Source organism: Arachis stenosperma, chromosome 6, assembly GCF_014773155.1.
Source record: "Arachis stenosperma cultivar V10309 chromosome 6, arast.V10309.gnm1.PFL2, whole genome shotgun sequence".
Taxonomy (NCBI): Eukaryota; Viridiplantae; Streptophyta; class Magnoliopsida; order Fabales; family Fabaceae; genus Arachis; species Arachis stenosperma.
Window position 1 is genome coordinate 3,710,268 of NC_080382.1, and position 20,490 is coordinate 3,730,757.

The following is a 20,490-nucleotide window of genomic DNA, read 5'->3' on the forward strand; positions in this document are numbered from 1 at the left end:
AAAAAAATGGCTTAAAAGATGTTATGAGTACTATCAAAATTTGTAATATTCTAATGATTTAGGTAAATACATGATAAAAATATTTTTTATTTAATTTTTAAATTATTATTGATTATGTAGAGTATTTCTTTAATGTATTTAGTCATTAGGATATTACAAATTTTTATAGTACTTCTAACATTTTTTAAGCTATTTTTTTAAAATTGTTTTGCATAGGATCAAATATTTTTTGTAGTATAATTTAAATAAATTTATTAAAAAATTTATTAAAAAATATTCATGAGTTATTAAAAATAGACAAAAGAGTATTGTATGAAATTCGAATTGATAGCTTATTAATATTTTAAAAAATTCTCGTAATTAAATATTTTGTTAGCTTTTTTTAATGTATAAAATAAAATATATATTTTTTAATTTTTAAATTATTAATTTTTTTAATAAGTGTATAATTCGAACCCAGCTGGTTTGAATTAGTGTGTGCATGTGTTTGTGTATAATTCGAACCCAACTTGTTCGAATTATGTAGAAATGAAATTCGAATCAAGTTGGTTCAAACTACATATAAATATACATTGGTAGATTCGCAGATTTTAGTTTGGCCAATTTGTGTTATTTGAGTTTTTTATCCTTAAACTAATTTTAATCACCATATGTATCTAAAAATTAGGAATATATTTTAATTAAAAAATAATTAAATAATATTAAAAATTGAATTTTATTATACAAATAATATTTTTTATATTTTAATTATTAATTTTTTTATAAAAATAACTGTAAGTAAGTTTATCGTTATTTGAATTACAATTACGAAAATAGTTTATGACAGTAGAACTGTAACATGATGGAGGGAGCAGTAGTAGTGATGAGCATCGTGAGACGTAGACATGCAGGGAGGGCAGTCAGAAAAATAATCACAACTTAGCTTCTACTATTTCTTTCTTTCTTTCCACCGTCATTTTCGGAAATTCACATCCCATTATTATTTAAGATTAGTTTTTTGTTTTTTACATGCTGGCTTATTTTGCAGTTAAACGTAATGATGATCAAATGCTCTTGATTCTTGAACCAGATAGTAGTAGGGAGTAGGGACTAATTTTGATTCCTTACCTAGATTTTAACTACAAAATGATTATTAACCCCCCTAAGGCCCATATTTTATTATAGATTCAAGTAAATTACATGCCAGCAATTATCAAATAATTCAACTAGTTGCCATTTTCATTTTGTACTCCATTTACAGCTTTCTGCAAAATTCAATAAAGAGGAGTTTCATCAATACTATATTCTAATATTCTAACCATGTTGAGTGAAAAATGAATTATTGCGTTGTATGTATACATATACACTATATAAAACATCGTACAAATTCATACTTTATTTATTGTTAGATGAGATATAAACTAGATTTACGTTAGATTTATATCCTATTTAACGATAAATAAAATTTAAATCAATACATGTTTACTTAATGAGTAAACATCATTAAGGTTAAATTACATAGTAGGTCTTACACTTTCAGTAAATTATAAATTAGTCTCTACTCTTTAAAAGTTTATAATTAAATTCCTAAAGAGAATTAAAATTTATAATTTTAGTTCTCATGGTTCAAAAAATGTTTGATTTAATAAAATATTCTTAATATATTCTTTATTTTAACAGAATATTCTTAATATATTCTAAGAATATTCTGTTAAATCAACTCTTTTTGACTGGCATAGACTAAATTACAAATTTTAATTCTCTCTAAAGACTCAATTATAAACTTTTAAAGTACAAAGACCAATTTATAATTTTACTGAAAATGTAGAGACTAACGATATAATTTAACCTATCATTAAAAAAGAAGGGGGAGATTAATTCACCTGAAAGCAGGACAAGGCGAACTGAACATCACTTTCTGATATTTGGTGGTGTAACACAACTCTCAACCTAGAAGAAGCAAATAATGCCATTATTTTATTATCCATAATGTGTGGTTAATATGCATTAACTACTACTTATTATGCTGTGAAAATATAATCACAGTAAAGTGCCCTGGCTAATATTATTGCACAAAACATATAAAATCTTAATCAGTACTAATTGAAATAATTAATAAGCAATAAAACAATAAAGACCTTGATAAGCCTGTTTGCTTAAGAAGAATACCATATTCTTCTAAGTCCTTGCACAGCTTTATTGCCGTAGTTCCTGAGAACTCTTCTATTTCAACATATATCTGACAACAGAAATAAAATAAAATAGTTGGAGACCTTTTATTTTTTTAAGCAACTATACTAGTAGGAAAAAGATCAGCAACTAAATATATATTAAAATATAAAATACATATTAAAAATAAATTAAACAACACATATGATTATATACAAATATATAATAACTAATTTTTAATCAAGTTAATGCATCCATACATAACTTTTACTATTGCAGGACTCTAATTTAGATCACAAAAATATTGGGGGAAAAAGTACTTACTATATTGGTTTCCACAGAAGAGGTATCCACTCTCAGGCCCTGAATTTTGTTCAATCCATCTTAAAAACAAAGGAAAAATTTCATGTAAAAAGCAAGTGTGAATTTGGAAGTAAAAAATCTTTAGTGTGTAAAGTCTAAACTTGCAAGTCTTCAAGCACACAAAAACTGCATGTGTAAATCTATTACCAGCCAAGAGTCTTGCTTTCTTGTGATCACTTTCTAACTTTGGAAGATTTTCCTGTAAAGCAACAAGTGCAGCAGCACATAGGATCCCAATCTGTCTCATACCGCCACCTAACGTTTTCCGGAGCCGCCTAGCCTGAAAAAGGTGTATTGCACTAGACTTAGTATCATGTTCTTTCAGATAGAATCTGCATATAGCTTCTACTATATCCCCTTTAGAAGAGTTTGAATTACCTTGGCAATGAAGCTATTGGAACCAACAATGACAGATCCAACTGGAGCACCAAGACCTTTCGATAGGCAAACCTAATTAATTTTATTCAAATCAATCATAGACAGGTTAGATTAATTATCATGCAATGTGGGGAATAAGATTTCTAAAAGGGTATAACATACTGAAACTGAATCAGCTGCTTGAACAAGCCTATCCACTGGAACACCAAGTGCCTGAAATGTAACAATTAAAATTGCAAGTAATTTATTTTTCTTCAATTGTCAGTATTCAATTCACTAAGGTGCATCATCAAATTTATTACTTACAACCAAGGTAAAGAAAATCAAGATTTTACGTGAAATTAGAAAACTAAATTAAATATGTAAATCGTAAAATCGTCTTTGTAAAATCAATTGACTCATTTAAAATTGATATCGAGATTCTAACTACTATGCTTACAACAGATGCATTGAATATGCGAGCTCCATCGATGTGAAGCTTCAGTCCATGCTTCTTAGCAATCTGTCCAACTCTGTCTGTATATTCAGCTGAAAGGCATCTTCCACCATGACTGAATGCAGCAAAAAAATATCACAGAAAAACATTGTTAATAGAAAAAAGGGTAAGATTTCTACACCTTGATTAACAAAAGAACTGAGTTGCTTACTTGCAATGAGTATTTTCCAAGCAGATAAGCCTTGTGGTTGGAAACACAATCTCCTCCTTTGGATCTCTAATAGCAGCCTCAATCAAATCAATGTCCATGGTTCCATCATCGTTGTTCTTAACAGTTCTAGGATGCACACCTCCAAGAGTTGAAATGCCTCCATTCTCATATATATGGATATGGGAGTTGTGTCCAAGAATCACTTCACTTCCCCTGCTTTCACAATGAACAAGCACAGATATAAGGTTCGCCATGGTGCCGGAGGGGACAAAAAGGCCTGCTTCCTTTCCCATTATCTTTGCCATCTCTGATTCTAAGTGAAAAGCAGTTGGATCATGTTCTAGAACATCATCACCAACTTCAGCACCTTCCATAGCAGCTCGCATTGTTTCGGTTGGTTTTGTGACTGTATCTGATCGAAGATCCACAATCCTTTTCACCATTTTCTCAGAAAACTAACACAAGCCAAAATCAAATGTCAAATTCCATTCTCTCCTTGTTAATGGAATCTAGATTAAAACAATCCTTGTTACATAATTTAATTAACAAAAGCATAGTCCATAAAAAGTCACACAAGATATCTTAGAACTTGGTATGCTTGCAAAATTCAAGAACCATGAATTACAATAATTTAGTGATTTAGAGATTAAGATAAGAGAATATAATTACCTTGATACAGCTGCTAAATTGAAATAGTAGTAAGAACCCAAGTAGAGTTGAGCAGTAATACGGTTGTGTACTCTTTATTTGAAGCAGGTTTTTTGGAGTAAATTGCAGTGGCAGAGATTCTAAACTTGAGTTCTGTTTAATACGGTAATCATAATCTGGAAAAGATTTAAAGGTGAATTTGTCGAAGGAATCATTAACTTATATGAAATGACAACAAACATGGAGAGCCAACAACCAATGGATAACACCAACTTGTTACCATATTTTATATTTTCCACCAACTATTGCTTTGTCTTTATTTCTTTCGTCACAGTTTTTTTTTTCCCTTACCAAAAAGATATATTTTTTCATACAAGCATCAATCAAACTTGAACAATTTGGTGCCATTTTTTCCAGTCCGATTATAATACAATAGATTTTTTGTTAATGTAAACACGTGGGAACAAATATTTTGTTTTTGGTCTGACCAATATTATTTATTCGTATCATTCCATTAGAGGACCTTGAGAAAAGAAAAGTTAAAAAAACCAGAGTTTGAATAAAGTGTTTCATTCTTAAGCAAAGGGATTTCGTATTTACTGAAGACGTCCATAGTTGTAAAAATTGAACCGGACCGAAAATCTAAAATTAATAAAGATGTAGTTTGAACCTATATCTTTTTTATATTATATGTTCCTCTTACCACTAAACTATATTATTCCATAATATTTTATATATTACTTATTAATTATATAGTAAAATTACACAATAATTTTTTAAAATATTATTTTAATTTTATACTTATTTATATTTAAATTAATTATATTTTTTATTATTCATAATTATTAATATAAATGTCATTAAATTTGTACAAATAAAAATATCAAATATTTTTATTAAAATACTAGAATTTTATATACTTATTTAATAATAATTTAATCATAATTTATTGATTATAATTTATTGAAATTTGATTGTTTTTAAAATATTAGTAAAAATATATATTTTAAATTTTTGACTATTTTATATTTTTTATTTACATGTGACCAATTTTATCGGTTCAATCGGTGACTTACCGATTAAACCAGTTATCCAATGACTTAATAATCTAACTGGTTTGATCATTAGTTCGATTTTGACAACTATAAAAATAACGAGACAAGAAGTAGGAACAATTACAGGTAAGTTACTATCTCAGGAAGTTCATACAATTTATCAGCAGATCACTGGATCTGTCTCGATGGTCCTCTTTAAGAAATATTCCATCTAAAGCCGCTATTTTTAAAATTTGTTATATTACCATTTGATACTGATATTAATTATTATTTAAAATTTGAATTTTTTTTGTCACGTATAACGGGAGGGTTTCGAACCCGAGACCTCTATCCGGAAGAAATAAAATTTCTAGCACACCATTAATTTTCTGTAAATTATATATTGACACCAAGATCCATCCAAGTACATAATATTCTTCTCCCCATTGAAGAACTTGCCTCCATCACTAATGTTATGTTGCAAAATTTTACAGAGTGAGCGTCCAATAAACGCAAGTTAATGACTCCATTGAAATCTGGATTCTGCAACAACACTCAAACCTCAATGTTTGAACTTGGTGATGGAGACTCCAGCCTAAAAACCTCCTCTCCTCTGTCTGCCACAACTTCAATCCTATCTCCCTCATCAAGTGGAGTGGTTTCTTGGGCGCCATGTCTCTGTTGTCGAAACAAGATTCAGAGTTGTTAATGTTATCTTATACCACCTTTGCGATTATCCTCTACAGTAAGTGCATCTGCCAATTTAGTCCTCGCAGGACTCCATATCCACACCATTTTTGGATTTCGGAGTGGCATTGTCAGGTACAATGTCTGCTGGCTGGTGCAGGGAAAACCATTACAGTTCTCTGTGCCCTGGGCATTAATTTCATCAGCTGCATTCTCAATACACTCAAGCTCATGATTCTTTGCTACAATTTCTTGTTTTTGTGCTTGTGTCCTACACTGTTTCATGACCATTTGTATCCTTTCCAGCTCTGCTATAAGATCCCCATAATTCTGTCATAGATTGTTAATCCTGTGTGATGCTGCTAAGTGCTAACTGCTCCTGCTTTTGTAAAGCTTGGAAGCACTCCAATTCTGTTACAGCTATATCCATCTGCTTAAAAGTGGCCTCAATTTGTGGCCAAAGACTTCTTTTGCCCTCATCTGAAAACTCGTAAGCCAGATTATGACGTTCAAAATTCAGTACCGACAAGCAGTCAAGGGGCACAAAGAAAAGATACATATTCTACTTTTGGATAAAATTTTAAATTCTTGAGGGGGAAAAGAATGATGTCTTTAAGTAGCGTTTGTTTTTGAGGTACTAAGACAGAGACTGAGAGACTGAGATTCAGTATCGTGTTTGTTAGTTCAGAGACTGGTACTAAAATTTCTGTCTCTGTCTCTAAAATTTCAGTATTTCAGTACCTCCAAAAAGTAGGGACATAAGGGACTGAAATTTTTAGAGATGGAGACTAAAACTTTAATAATATTTTATACTTAAAATACTTTCATTTCAATTAATTAATTCCAATTTTACCCTTTGTGCAAATTAAATTAGAGTTTTATTCTTGTTTCAATTCCTGTCTCCCATTTTGCCCAAAAGGCCAAAACAGAATACTAAAATTTATTTCAATCCCTGTCTCTTAGTCTCTGTCTCTCAGTCTCAGTCTTTCCGTCTTTGTCTCTCTACCAAACGCTAAATAGACTGAGTTAGGACACAATGGCGGTGTTTGTTTAGGAGTACGAGACATTGAGATAGGAACACAAAAACACAAAATTATATTTAGCAGATAAGAAATGTACAGAGACATTGTATTCAAAGACACTAAATTAATATATTTTATATTTTTTCAGACAAAAAAAACATACAAATAGTTGTAAATTTATATATATTGTTTAATATTTAACAATTTATTAATAAAAAAATAATTAAAAAAAGAGAGAATTGACGGACTTAGCCCGCCAGCCCACCAACTCGTCGTTAGGCAGGGTGGAGGAGAAATTCGAAACCGCCTCTCTAGGCGGGTGTGAGGAGGGTTTTTGGCGGGGTGGGCTACCTCGTTTGCCACCCCTCCTTGCTAAAAAGAGCATAAAATTAGAGGAGAATTTTTTATTTTGGAATAAACCTCCACTAAAATTAGAAAATTTCCTCTATAAGAATGCTAGAGGAAATACTTTATCATGAACCATTTGTAGTTAATTTTTCTTTTGGGCTTTAGCCCTGTTTTAATACAAAAAAAAATTAATTATCAAATTAGTTTTTAACTTTTTATTTTATTATTTTTTGATGAATTAGGTGAGTCTATAACAATAATAATTTTTTGGGACAACAGTATAGTTGGAATAATTTCTTGTTTTCTTTCTGAAAGCCTAGGTTTTCTTGTGTCTCCGTGTGAAAGTGAAGCAGCCATGCGCGGTGGCTTCGTTCGGGGAGGGACCTCCCGTCGACATGATCCAAGGGAGAAAATGCGGAAGGAAGGCGAGATTCTACATAGATTAGGAAAGAAGGTGAGAAAGTCAGGGGAAGGAGATGAATACTCAGGAGACATGGCCAATGTTCCCAGAGTGGAGGAATGGATGGAGGCAGAAGAGATGGAAGACGGTGTGGAAGTGGTGGTGTGTAGCCCGCAACCAGTTACAGACGGTCAGCGACATGATTTTGGTGCACCGGGAGGAGCCCTATCCTTTGCGACAATTGTGAGGAACGGTAGCGCTACAAAGAGGACTGAAGAGGAGGAAAAGAAAGCTAAAGAAAAGGTAACAGAGTCAGATTCGGAGGATGAAGAGATTGAGGTCAGAGTTGAGAAAACAACGGAAGGTATATACAATTTGATTATTGGAGAAGACATGCAGAGAGAACTCAGGAGCTATTGGTGGGACTCTTTGATAGTGAAATTGTTGGGAAGAAAAATTTCTTTGCCTGTTTTAAAACGCAAATTAGAAGCAATGTGGGGGAAACAAGGAAGCTTGGATGTGATTGATTTAGGCAATAACTTTTTTCTAGTTCATTTCTATAACTCGGAGGACCTAGATTTTGCTATTACTGAGGGGCCATGGAAAATTTTTGACCACTATTTAACTATTCAGTTATGGGAGCCAGAATTCAATCATTTTCTAACTTCCATTGAAAAAATTACAGTTTGGATCCGCCTTCCTGGTCTAGCTATTGAGTATTACAATAAAAGAATTCTAGAAAAGATAGAAAATATTGTGGGAAGAACTCTGAAAGTGGATGTGAACACTGCTCAGGTAGCAAGGTTGTGTGTAGAGGTGGAGATGGAGAAATCCTTGACCTCTCAATACCAAATTAACGGGGTTACTTACAATGTGGAATATGAAGGAATTCATCAGGTTTGTTTCCACTGTGGAATAATTGGCCATGAAAAATCAGAATGCTCGGAATTGAGGAAGAAGGAGACTGAGCAGAGGCAAAATCTTCAGTCAGCTGTAAGGGAGGAGGAAGAAGGGGGCAATAAGGGAATTCTAGAAAATCACAAGGGTAAAGAAGTCATACAAGAATCTGAGGATAATTATGGTCCATGGATGCTGGTACAAAGGACAACACGTGGCAAGAAATCTGCAAGGGAAGGAGGTGAAGGTACAAGTAGTGGTGAAGGTGAAAAAAGAAAGGAAAATATAGTTGTCGAGGGGGAAATTCCTTCGAAATTTGCCGTGTTGGTGAATGGGGAATCTAATGTGCAGCAGGGTGATGAAATCGTGAAAGCTTCTATTGCCAATGCCACATCTACAGGTAAAGACAAGAGTAAATTTTTCACACAGCAAAAGAAGAGCCATAACAAAACCCTGTCAGCCACTCCCAAGCCCATTTCTGCTAGCGCTCCAAAAAAGCAAGATGGCCCATCTAGTATGCTAAACTCAAAAACTCCTACTGCTAATGGAAGCCCAATGAATGTTGACCCCAAAAGCCTCCCATCTGACAAAACCCACATGTCCACCCAAACCCAACAAAATACCCAATCTATTCAACCCAACCAGTGTCACCATCCAGTCCATACAAAGCTTCTTTCTTCCCAAGTTAGCCAAACACAATCCACCCCACAATTCTTTATGAATGAGACCACATGCATCGAAAATCAAGTGAATAGACACCAAGAAAATTGGGTTTCTCAAAACCCGATTAGTCCAAACTTCTCCCAAGAAGTTCCTATCACTGGTGTGGATCCACCTGACCCAAAACCTCCAGACTTTGGGTCAATGGAGACAGAAATATTAATCCAGGTGATGGAAAAATATGAAGAAAAAGAAGAGATGAGAGTTGACTAGATCCAGGAAGGAACCCCTCTGAGGGAGGAGGACATGCAGTGTGTCTAAGGAGCCTTTGTCTTCTTAAGCGGTGATGTTCCCTCTTTTTGTTCTAGTTATTTATGATTTTATTATCATGGAATATTAGAGGAGTGGCCAACAAAGCCACTATAAACACGTTGAAAGAGCTCTGCAGGCAATATAAGCCAGACATTGTGCTTCTGTATGAAACTAAGTGTAGTGGTCAAAAAGCGGAAAATGTTGTTAAAGAGCTGGATTTTTCTTTCTCTCATAGAGAAGAAGCATTGGGTTTTGTTGGGGGAATATGGGCCCTTTGGAAAAATGCCAATTTAGATATTAGTATTGTTTGCTCTCACCCTCAATTTGTTCAATTAGAAATTATTGACAGTGATAAAGGTAGATGGTCGCTTTCTGCAGTTTATGCTAGCCCTCAGGAGGATACAAGGAGAATTTTTAAAAATAAAATTTCTGAAATGGCTGCTAATATAGTTGGTCCCTGGATGTTGGTAGGGGATTTTAACGAAATAGCAGAGACCACAGAAAAAAAAGGTGGAACCGCTGTAAACAGACATGCTTGCAGTCGTTTCAGGAGATGGATTAACGATTGTCAGCTTTTGGATTTGGGATTTGTTGGCTCCAAATTTACATGGAAAGGGAGAGTCAGAGAAGGCATGGACAAAGTTTTTAAGAGATTAGATAGGGCACTTGCAAATGCACAATGGAGAACTCTCTTCCCAGAAGCCTATGTTTCAATTCTTCCTAGAGTCAACTCCGATCATCATCCTCTGTTGGTTAACTTGAAGCCTTCCCAAACTGATAAAGGTGTTAAACCTTTCAGGTTTGAAGTAATGTGGGAAACACATCCAGAGTTTGCTGATTTCATTAATAAGATGTGGAAAAATGCCCTCCCGACGCCCCAAGCCTTATGTATGTTGTCTGATGAGCTACAGATATGGAACAAGGAAAAATTTGGCCACATTTTTAAGGAAAAAGGAGACAACTAAATCGAATTGCGGGTATTCAAAAATCCCCAATTATGGCACAAATTCTTTCTTAGAAAACTTGGAACAAAGACTGGAAGGAGAACTAGAGGAGATTCTGAATAGAGAAGAAGTCTTCTGGATGCAGAAGTCGAGACAACAGTGGCTGGTTGAAGGAGATAGAAACACCAAGTTTTACCACACAAAAACTCTTGTGAGGAGAAGAAGAAATAAAATTCTCAAACTTAGAATTGCAAATGGTATTTGGTGTGACAATCAAGATGTTTTAAAAGGCGCTGCTTGCAAATTTTTTATTGATCTATATAAGGAGGATAACTTTGGGAGATCCCCTCTTTCTACTAATCTTTCATATCCACCAATGGATGAGGTGCATAGAAGAAATATGTTGAAGTCCTTGACGTACGATGAAATTAAAGGAGCCTTATTTGGCATTGGTTCTTTAAAGGCACCTGGGGAAGATGGATTTCTAGCCCTTTTCTTCAAGGAGCATTGGGAAACGGTTGGAAATTCTTTTGTTCAGTTTATTCAAAGCCTATGGAGGGATCCCACTCTGATTCAGGGGGTCAACAACACTTTAATAGCTCTCATTCCAAAGAGCAAACAACCGGAATTTCTCACCCAATTCAGACCAATTGCGTTGTGCAATGTGGTGTATAAATGCCTCACAAAAATCTTGGTGGAAAGAATCAAACCTACCCTCCAAGGAAGAATAGCTCCGAACCAATCCAGTTTTGTTCCGGGAAGGATAATTCATGATAACATAATTATAGCTAAGGAGATGGTGCACTCTATGAGACGGATGAAAGGAAGAAAGCAATTTATGGCCATCAAGATAGACTTTGAGAAAGCTTATGACCGGCTTAATTGGAGTTTTATTAAAAACTGCTTAATAGAATTCAATATTCCAATTCAGACGTGCAGAATCATTATGTCTTGTGTGAGGTCAGTATCATACAGCCTTCTTTGGAATGGGTGCAAAATAGATCAGTTCAACCCTTCTCGGGGAATTAGGCAAGGGGACCCGATTTCACGCTATCTCTTTGTTATAGCTATGGACAAGCTATCCCATTTAATAGAGGATAGTGTAAGAAATGGTGATTGGTGTCCAATGAAGGCGAGGAGGGATGGTCCCTACATCTCACATCTTCTTTTTGCGGATGATCTTCTTTTATTTGCGGAAGCGAACAGTGCTCAAATGCATATGATTGTGGACACTCTTAAACTTTTTGGTGAAGCATCAGGGCTCAAAATAAATACCAACAAGACTTCCATCTTTTTTTCTAGTAAGGTGGAAAATAACATGAGGAGCAAATTGTGTGACATGAGTGGCTATAAGAAAACCAAATGTATTGGAAGGTACTTAGGTGCTGTGATCCAAGGCAAGGGAAGAGCCAGAGATAACTATAAGCATGTCCTAGATAGAGTCAACAACAAGCTGGGGGGATGGAAAGCTAGCTGCCTATCCTTCGCACGCAGATTAACTTTAGCACAAACGGTGCTAGCTCCAATACTCAATTTCGACATGATGCACTCAAGAATATCCAAAGAAATCATATATGAGGTTGAAAAGCTTCAACGAAAATTTATTTGGGGAGAGGATCAAAATGCTCGCAAAATTCACGATATGAGTTGGAACACTCTGTGCAAGCCGAAATGTGAAGGAGGCCTAGGCTTTCGCAAACTCACCCACATGAATGAAGCCTTTATGTGCAAGATTCTTTGGAGATTATTTAATGAACAAGATGAGCTATGGATTGATGTTTTATATAGTAAGTATGGAAGGGGCAAGAACCTTCTCAATGAATTTCCTGTGACAGCAACGGATTCTCTGCTCTGGAAGGATCTGGCTAAGTCATGGAAGCAATTTAGACAGCATATAGCATTCAATGTAGGAAATGGAGAAAGCATAAATTTTTGGGGTGATAAGTGGATGAGAAACTGTCCACCTTTTGAAGAAAGGGTAATTGCACCCTTATGCAATGAAGAAAGAAACTGTAGAGTGGTTAATTATGTGAATAGTGATGGTGATTGGGATCTGGACAGGCTTCGGGTATTCTTACCTCAAGCAGATCTAAACAAAATTAGAGCCATACCAGCCCCAAACAATGTGTTAGAGACAGACATAATTTTTTGGGATTTAACACAAGATGGAGACTTCACTGTGGCTAGTGCATATCACGCCATAGCAAATCGACCTGGTGTTGTAGATATAACCTGGAACCTGATTTGGAAATGGTCGAGACCTCAACGAATCAAAATATTTAATTGGTTGGCTGCCCATAAGAGAATTATGATCTCAACCAGGAGGGCAAGACTCTTTGGCTCTCCTCCAGATTGTCATCGGTGTGCGGGTGTTCCCGAGACGATGGAGCATGTGATCCGGGACTGTCCTGCAGCGTCTAAGCTTTGGATGCAACTCATTCATCCTTCTAAGTTGAGTTATTTTTTTAGAGCTCCCTTCGATGTCTGGTTTCGCTGGAATTTAGTAGCGAAAATTGGACAAAATAGCCAAATCAAATGGTTGACCATCTTCATGACAACCACTTGGATGATTTGGAAATGGCGAAACAAAGAATTATTTTTCCCACCATTTAAAAGGCCTCAGAATGCTTCCTTCAACATCCTTCCATATGCCCATGAGATAACCACAGCTTTCAACAAAGCCAGTTTCATGACAGGGAGCACAAGAAGGAGAGTATAAGCTCAAATAGCTTGGACACCCCCTCCAAGTGGGTGGATAAAACTCAACACAGATGGAGCCTCATTCGGAAATCCAGGACATGCAGGTTGTGGAGGTTTATTTAGAAGCGAAGAGGGAGTTTGGATTGCAGGGTATATGGTCAATCTTGGGTGTTGCTCAGCCTTTCAAGCGGAACTCTGGGCAGTGTTTCATGGCCTTAGAGTAGGCTGGCGATTGGGTTTGAAGAAGATTCTAGTCAAGTTAGATTCCCTAGCAGCTTATACAGTGATCACCCAAGAGCAGAAAAAAAGCAAACATCCAGAAAAATTAGTGCGACTTATTGGTGCACTGCTAAGACAAGATTGGGATGTTATGCTCAAGCACACCTACCAAGAAGGCAACAGAGTAGCAGATCTTTTGGCCAAGGAGAGCTTGATTTGTGACTTTGGGCTAATCTTTCTTGATTTGCCTCCTTCAAGTATCAGGCAATGCTTAGATGAGGACATCAGAGGGGTATCATTACCCGATTAATTTCTATCTCTGCTGTTTAGTTTTGGGTCCCAGGACCCCGACTCTCAACCAAAAAAAAAATTTTTTTTATTTTATTAGACATATCAAGTTTTATATCAAACTTTGATTTAAAAAATTAAACAAATCAATTCTCATATCAAACTTTGATAAAAAAAACATTAAACAAAGCAATCCTTGTCATTTATTTAATAAAGAAATATTAGTTTCTAAAAATTTTTAAAATTCTAAGATCAGTCTTTTTATTTAGAAAAATAATCTGATATAAAAATTAATTTATCTAATAAAATAAAAATTTAAAAATTAATTTAGTGATTAAAATTGATTGAGTACTGTTCATACCCTGGCCCAACGACAAGGGCCCAGGTCCAAATAAAAGGCCTAATCTGAAGGATTAAGCCTAGCTAAGTACCGACCTTCACGTAAGAAGTCGGTATCAACCACGACTTGCTCTAAAGAAGTCGGACGTGAGATTAGCTGGCAGATAAACACTCATTCAAATGAGTAACCGCCCCTAAAATCTCTCTAACCGCTTCATAAAGCCATATCTTAACCTCCCCACGATAATAGGGCGGTTAACACCCTAAAGGTACGGCACTACTCCAACGGTGGTTATTGGCTCACCACTATAAATACACTGACACCCCTCAGGTATCTCTAAGCCCAATACTCTCTAGACCTGCTCACACCCTTGCTAACTTAGGCATCGGAGTGTCTTTGCAGGTACCACCCCCCATTCACCTACGAACACAAGTCGGACGGAGTCTCCCGAGCCGCATACTCATACGGAAACCTCCTCCTTCACACACTTGGGCCAATCAACACCATCCATTCAGTCAATCTCCGGTTACCCACCGTAACATTGGCGCCGTTGCCAGGGAACCGAGAGATCATCCATTGATGGCGGACAGATCCCACGAAGAAGGCCATGTGGAAACAGATTCCGAACAAGAGAATCTGGACACAGGTAATAACAATGGGGACTTAGCCCTCCACCAGGAGGTTAACAATCAGCAGAGAGAGGGCACCTCCGGGGTAAAAAACCCGAAGGTAAACTCCTCAGACGAGCGCGAATCAGAAAAAGGCGGACCATCCCACGTAACTGAACTAATGGGGTTAGTCCACAGCCGCCTGGAACAGTTAGAACAAGAGCGGGAGCGGCAAAAGGAAACGGAGAAGTATCTAAAAGAGGAGATGGAACGGCGAAAAGAGTTAGAAAGAAAACTCTTAAAGCTGGAATCTTCCCTCAAGAATCATAACTCCCGCGACGAACAAGAAGAGTCACTCTTGGGCGAAGAAGATCCTTTCAGCGAGGACATAATGAGGGCAAAAGTTCCGAGAAACTTCAAAAGCACTGATATGGACCTCTACGATGGAACCACGGATCCAAAGCATCATCTAAGCAACTTCAAAAGTCGGATGTACCTAGCTGATGCTTCCGACGCTACGCGATGCAAGGCCTTCCCGACCACTTTATCGAAAGCAGCGATGAAGTGGTTCGACAGCCTTCCCCCAAGATCGATCACTAGCTTTGAAGACCTCTCAAGAAAGTTCTTGATGAGGTTCTCAATTCAAAAAGACAATGTGAAGCATGCACCGAGCCTCCTGGGAGTAAAACAAGAGGTCGGAGAATCTTTACGAGCCTATATGGAAAGGTTCAACAAAGCTTGTTTGGAGATCCAAGACTTGCCCACAGAGGCAGTCATAATGGGGTTAGTCAATGGACTTAGAGAAGGTCCCTTCTCACAGTCCATATCTAAAAGACACCCCGTTTCTCTAAGTGATGTACAAGAAAGGGCTGAAAAGTACATCAATATGGAAGAGAATGCCAAATTAAGGGACCTGAGTTGGCGACCCGGACCCCCTCCCTCAACTAAAGAGAGGGAAAGGGAAGCCAAGAAAAAGGAAGAACTCGGTCTCGAAAGGCCCAGGAAATATCACTCTTATACTCCTCTGAAAGCTTCTATAGTGGATGTATACAGAGAGATTTGCATCACTGAAAGGCTGCCACCCCCTAGACCCATTAAAAATAAAAAAGTGGGGAGCCGCAGCGATTATTGCGAGTACCATAAAATATATGGTCACTCCACTAACGACTGCTACGACCTTAAGAACGTGATAGAAAAGCTGGCTAGAGAAGGTCGGCTTGATAGATATCTCATGGAAAGGTCGGACAGTCACGGAAAGAGAAAGCGAGATGATATGGATAGAAGAGATCCACCACCACAGACCCCAGAGAGACATATCCATATGATCTCAGGAGGATTTGCGGGAGGGGGACTCACCAAATCTTCTCGCAAAAGACATCTCAAAAGAGTCTACCAGGTCGGGGAGGAGTCACCCGACCTCCCTACCATTTCATTCACAAAAGAAGATGGGCAAGGAATAATCCCTGGACACGATGATCCAGTGGTAATAACTATGATCCTAGCAAATGCCCATCTCCACAGAACCCTAGTAGACCAAGGAAGCTCGGCGGACATTCTTTTCAAGCCAGCTTTCGATAAGCTAGGGTTAGATGAGAAAGAGTTGAGAGCCTACCCCGATACCCTATATGGATTGGGGGACACGCCAATAAAACCACTAGGATTTTTGCCCCTTCACACCATTTTTCGAAAAGGGGAAAGATCAAGGACTCTGAGTATAGACTTCATAGTCATTGATGAAGGGTCAGCCTATAATGCCTTAATTGGCAGGACTACCCTTAATCGGCTCGGAGCAGTGGTATCCACTCCCCACCTCTGCATGAAATTCCCGACCTCAGCGGGAATAGCAACGGTAAGAGGAGATCAAAAATTGGCGAGGAAATGCTACAATGAAAGCCTAAATCTGAGAGGAAAGGGCAGAGAAGTTCACACAATAGAACTCGGCGGCACAAGGGCCAGAGAAGAGCTGCGACCACAGCCGGGGGGAAAAACTGAGGAGATACAGATCGGTAAAGAGGAAGGAAAAAACACTTATATAGGAGCCAACCTAGGGGAAACCCTAAAACAAGGGCTGGCTGAACTCCTAAAAGATAATTCCGACCTCTTCGCCTGGAAGGCCTCTGACATGCCTGGGATTGATCCCGAGCTCACGTCCCACAAGCTCTCGGTTTACCCAGGGTCCCGACCTGTACAACAAAGAAGGCGTAAGCTCGGCCTGGACCGAGCCCTAATAGTAGAAGAGCAAGTACAGGCGCTCCTGGAAGCCGGCTTTATTAGAGAGGTCAAGTACCCAACGTGGCTAGCCAATGTAGTGCTAGTTAAAAAACAGAATGGTAAATGGAGAATGTGCGTCGACTATACCGACTTAAATAAGGCATGTCCTAAGGACCCTTATCCCCTACCAAGTATTGATACCCTAGTGGACTCCAGCTCGGGGTACCAATACTTGTCATTCATGGACGCCTACTCGGGATATAATCAAATCCCGATGTATGAGCCCGACCAGGAGAAAACATCATTCATCACACCCAGAGCCAACTATTGCTACGTGGTTATGCCATTCGGATTGAAGAATGCAGGAGCCACATATCAAAGGTTGATGAATAAAGTGTTTTCCCCCCACCTGGGGAGCCTAATGGAAGTATACGTCGACGACATGCTAGTAAAAACCAAGAAGGAAGTCGACCTCTTATCCGACCTCTCACAAGTCTTTGGCACCATAAGGCTGCATGGGATGAGACTAAATCCTGCAAAATGCGCCTTTGCGGTGGAAGCAGGAAAATTTCTAGGATTTATGCTAACACAAAGAGGGATTGAGGTCAATCCCGATAAATGTAGAGCCATCCTAGAAATGAAAAGTCCGACTTGTTTGAGAGAAGTCCAGCAGCTCAATGGCCGACTTGCAGCCCTCTCCAGATTTTTGGCAGGATCAGCATTAAAATCTCTTTCACTATTTTCCCTATTAAGGAAGGGATGCCAATTCGAATGGACTCCGGAATGCGAGGAGGCATTCCAAGAGTTCAAAAGGTTCTTAAGCCAACCTCCTATCTTAACCCGACCAATACCGGGGAAAGACCTCATTCTATACCTATCCGTAGCAAACAGGGCTGTCTCGTCAGCCCTGATAAAAGAAGATGAGGTCGGACAACACCCGGTCTACTTTATCAGTAAGGTTTTACAAGGCCCTGAACTAAGGTACCACAAACTAGAAAAGTTTGCCTACTCCTTAATAATAGCCTCACGAAGGCTACGACCTTACTTTCAAGCTCACACAATAAGAGTCCGTACAAACCAACCCATAAAGCAAATCCTCCAAAAGACGGATGTTGCAGGGAGAATGGTTCAATGGGCAATAGAGCTCTCCGAGTTCGATCTGAGATATGAAACTCGGACAGCAATTAAAGCCCAATGCCTTGCCGACTTCGTGGCAGAATACGCAGGGGACCAAGAGGACAAACCGACTACATGGGAACTCTATGTAGACGGATCCTCCAACAAAACAGGGAGCGGCGCAGGCATAATACTAGTAGATGAAAGAGGAACCCAGATAGAGGTTTCCTTAAAATTTGAATTTCCGGCTTCAAATAATCAGGCAGAATATGAAGCCTTGATCGCCGGACTAAAGTTGGCAGAAGAAGTCGGTGCGACAAAGGTGATGATATACAGCGACTCACAAGTGGTGACCTCCCAAATAAGCGGAGAATATCAGGCAAAGGACCCTAATATGAAGAGGTACTTGGAAAAAACTCTGGAGCATCTCGGGCGCTTTGCAGAAATCGAGGTCAAACACATAACTCGGGATCTAAACAGCAGAGCGGATGCTCTATCCAAGTTAGCAAGTACCAAACCAGGAGGAAACAACAGAAGCCTGATTCAAGAAACCCTCAAAGAACCCTCGGTAGCAAAAACAGAAGATAAGCAAGAGGTACTTGAAATAGTCGGTTTAAACCTCGGATGGATGAATCCCTTAGTCGAATACCTGAAATTCGACATCCTCCCTAAGGAGGAGAGAGAAGCTAAAAAGATCCGAAGGGAAGCACAACATTACACCTTGGTGAGAAATGTCCTCTACAGAAGAGGGATATCAACACCATTGTTAAAATGCGTACCGACCTCAAGAACCACCGAGGTATTGGAGGAAGTACATAGTGGGATCTGCGGAAACCATCTCGGAGCAAGGTCGCTCGCTAGGAAAGTAATCCGAGCAGGATTCTATTGGCCGACCTTGCAGAGAGACGCCACGGAATTTGTGAAAAAATGCCAGCCATGCCAGATGCATGCGAATTTCCACGTAGCCCCACCAGAAGAGCTCATCAGTATCACTTCTCCATGGCCTTTTGCAAAATGGGGAATGGATTTGTTAGGTCCTTTTTTCCAAGCGCCGGGACAAGTCAAATACCTGATTGTGGGGATAGATTACTTCACAAAGTGGATAGAAGCAGAACCATTGGCCACCATCACCGCTCAAAGAAGTCGCAGGTTCATCTACAAAAATATCATCACAAGATATGGGATACCTTATTCCATCACTACGGATAATGGAACCCAATTCACTGACACTACCTTCAGAAGCTTAGTAGCCAGTATGAAAATCAAACATCAGTTCACCTCGGTAGAACACCCACAAGCCAATGGGCAAGCTGAGGCAGCCAACAAAGTCATACTGGCAGGACTAAAGAAGAGACTACAGGAAGCAAAGGGAGCTTGGGCTGAAGAGCTCCCTCAGGTACTATGGGCTTATAGGACAACCCCCCAATCCGCCACAGGAGAAACACCTTTCCGACTAGTCTATGGCGTAGAAGCCATGATTCCAATAGAAATCAACGAGCAAAGCCCAAGGGTAATTCTCCATGACGAGGTCGGAAATATACAGGGACACAAAGAGGAGCTCGACTTGCTCCCCGAAGTCCGAGAGGGTGCCCAGATAAGAGAAGCGGCATTAAAACAAAGGATGACTACCAGGTACAACAAGAAAGTCATTCGAAGAACATTTGCCCTGGATGACTTGGTCCTAATCAGAAACGACATTGGAGTCAACAAATCAGGAGAAGGAAAGCTCGCCGCCAATTGGAAGGGACCATACAAAATCAAGGAAGTGTTAGGAAAAGGTTATTATAAAGTAACCGACCTGAACGACACTGAGCTACCAAGGTCGTGGCATGCTTGTAATATGAAAAGGTACTACAGTTAAAAGCGAACTCTACTCCCTGATGTACTCTTTTCCCAACTTCATGATTTTTTCCCAAAAGGGTTTTTTCTGGAGAAGGGTTTTTAACGAGGCATCATAGTAGAGGCTAAGGGAAAATAGGCTATCAAGACCCTTAGTAGCAAGAAGGTACCTCCCCAATTAATAAAGATCTTTTTCATTTACAATATCTCTTATAATATCCTTCTTTATTTTTTCTAAGTCTTTCTACGAAACGCGCCGACTTAAGCTCGACAAAACGTGAAAATCTCATGAACCGACCTAGATGGTCGTCAGGATAAAACGACGAGGTACAAGTCGGCGTAAAGAGGTTGTATGAGTTGATCGTAAAAAACTCGGGAACAATCTGACTCCTAAGTCGAAATGAGAACCCGAGTAAAACAAACTCGGAAACACTCCGAGTAGATGAAAAACGCATCACAAAAACAACCTAAGTCATAAAAACTCACTAAAGCAAAGTTGAGTATAAAGGATAACAAAAAGAGATTGAAAAACCTGAGAAAGGTTTAAAGGTTGCATAAAAGCCCTTAAACGAAAAGGCTCGAAAAAAAAAAAAAAAACAAGACAAGCCAATAGAAAAGGTTTTCAGAGAAAGATCATGAGGGTGTTGAAATATCGAAATTAGAAAAGCATACACGCATAAG

At 38.4% G+C, this 20,490-nt stretch overlaps 1 protein-coding gene across 1 annotated transcript; it reads right to left on the reverse strand.

The window, feature by feature from the left end:
- Positions 1-849: 849 nt before the first annotated feature.
- LOC130936851 (low-specificity L-threonine aldolase 1-like) lies at positions 850-4,455 on the reverse strand. The gene is made up of 10 exons (XM_057867013.1): positions 4,206-4,455; positions 3,537-3,991; positions 3,329-3,440; positions 3,052-3,102; positions 2,890-2,961; positions 2,659-2,791; positions 2,473-2,531; positions 2,118-2,218; positions 1,863-1,929; positions 850-1,244 (listed from the first exon to the last, which is right to left on the reverse strand). The coding sequence occupies exons 2-10, from the start codon at positions 3,977-3,979 to the stop codon at positions 1,206-1,208; spliced, it is 1,077 nt and encodes a 358-aa protein (XP_057722996.1). The 5' UTR covers positions 3,980-3,991; positions 4,206-4,455; the 3' UTR covers positions 850-1,205.
- Between the last annotated feature and the right edge of the window lie 16,035 nt (positions 4,456-20,490).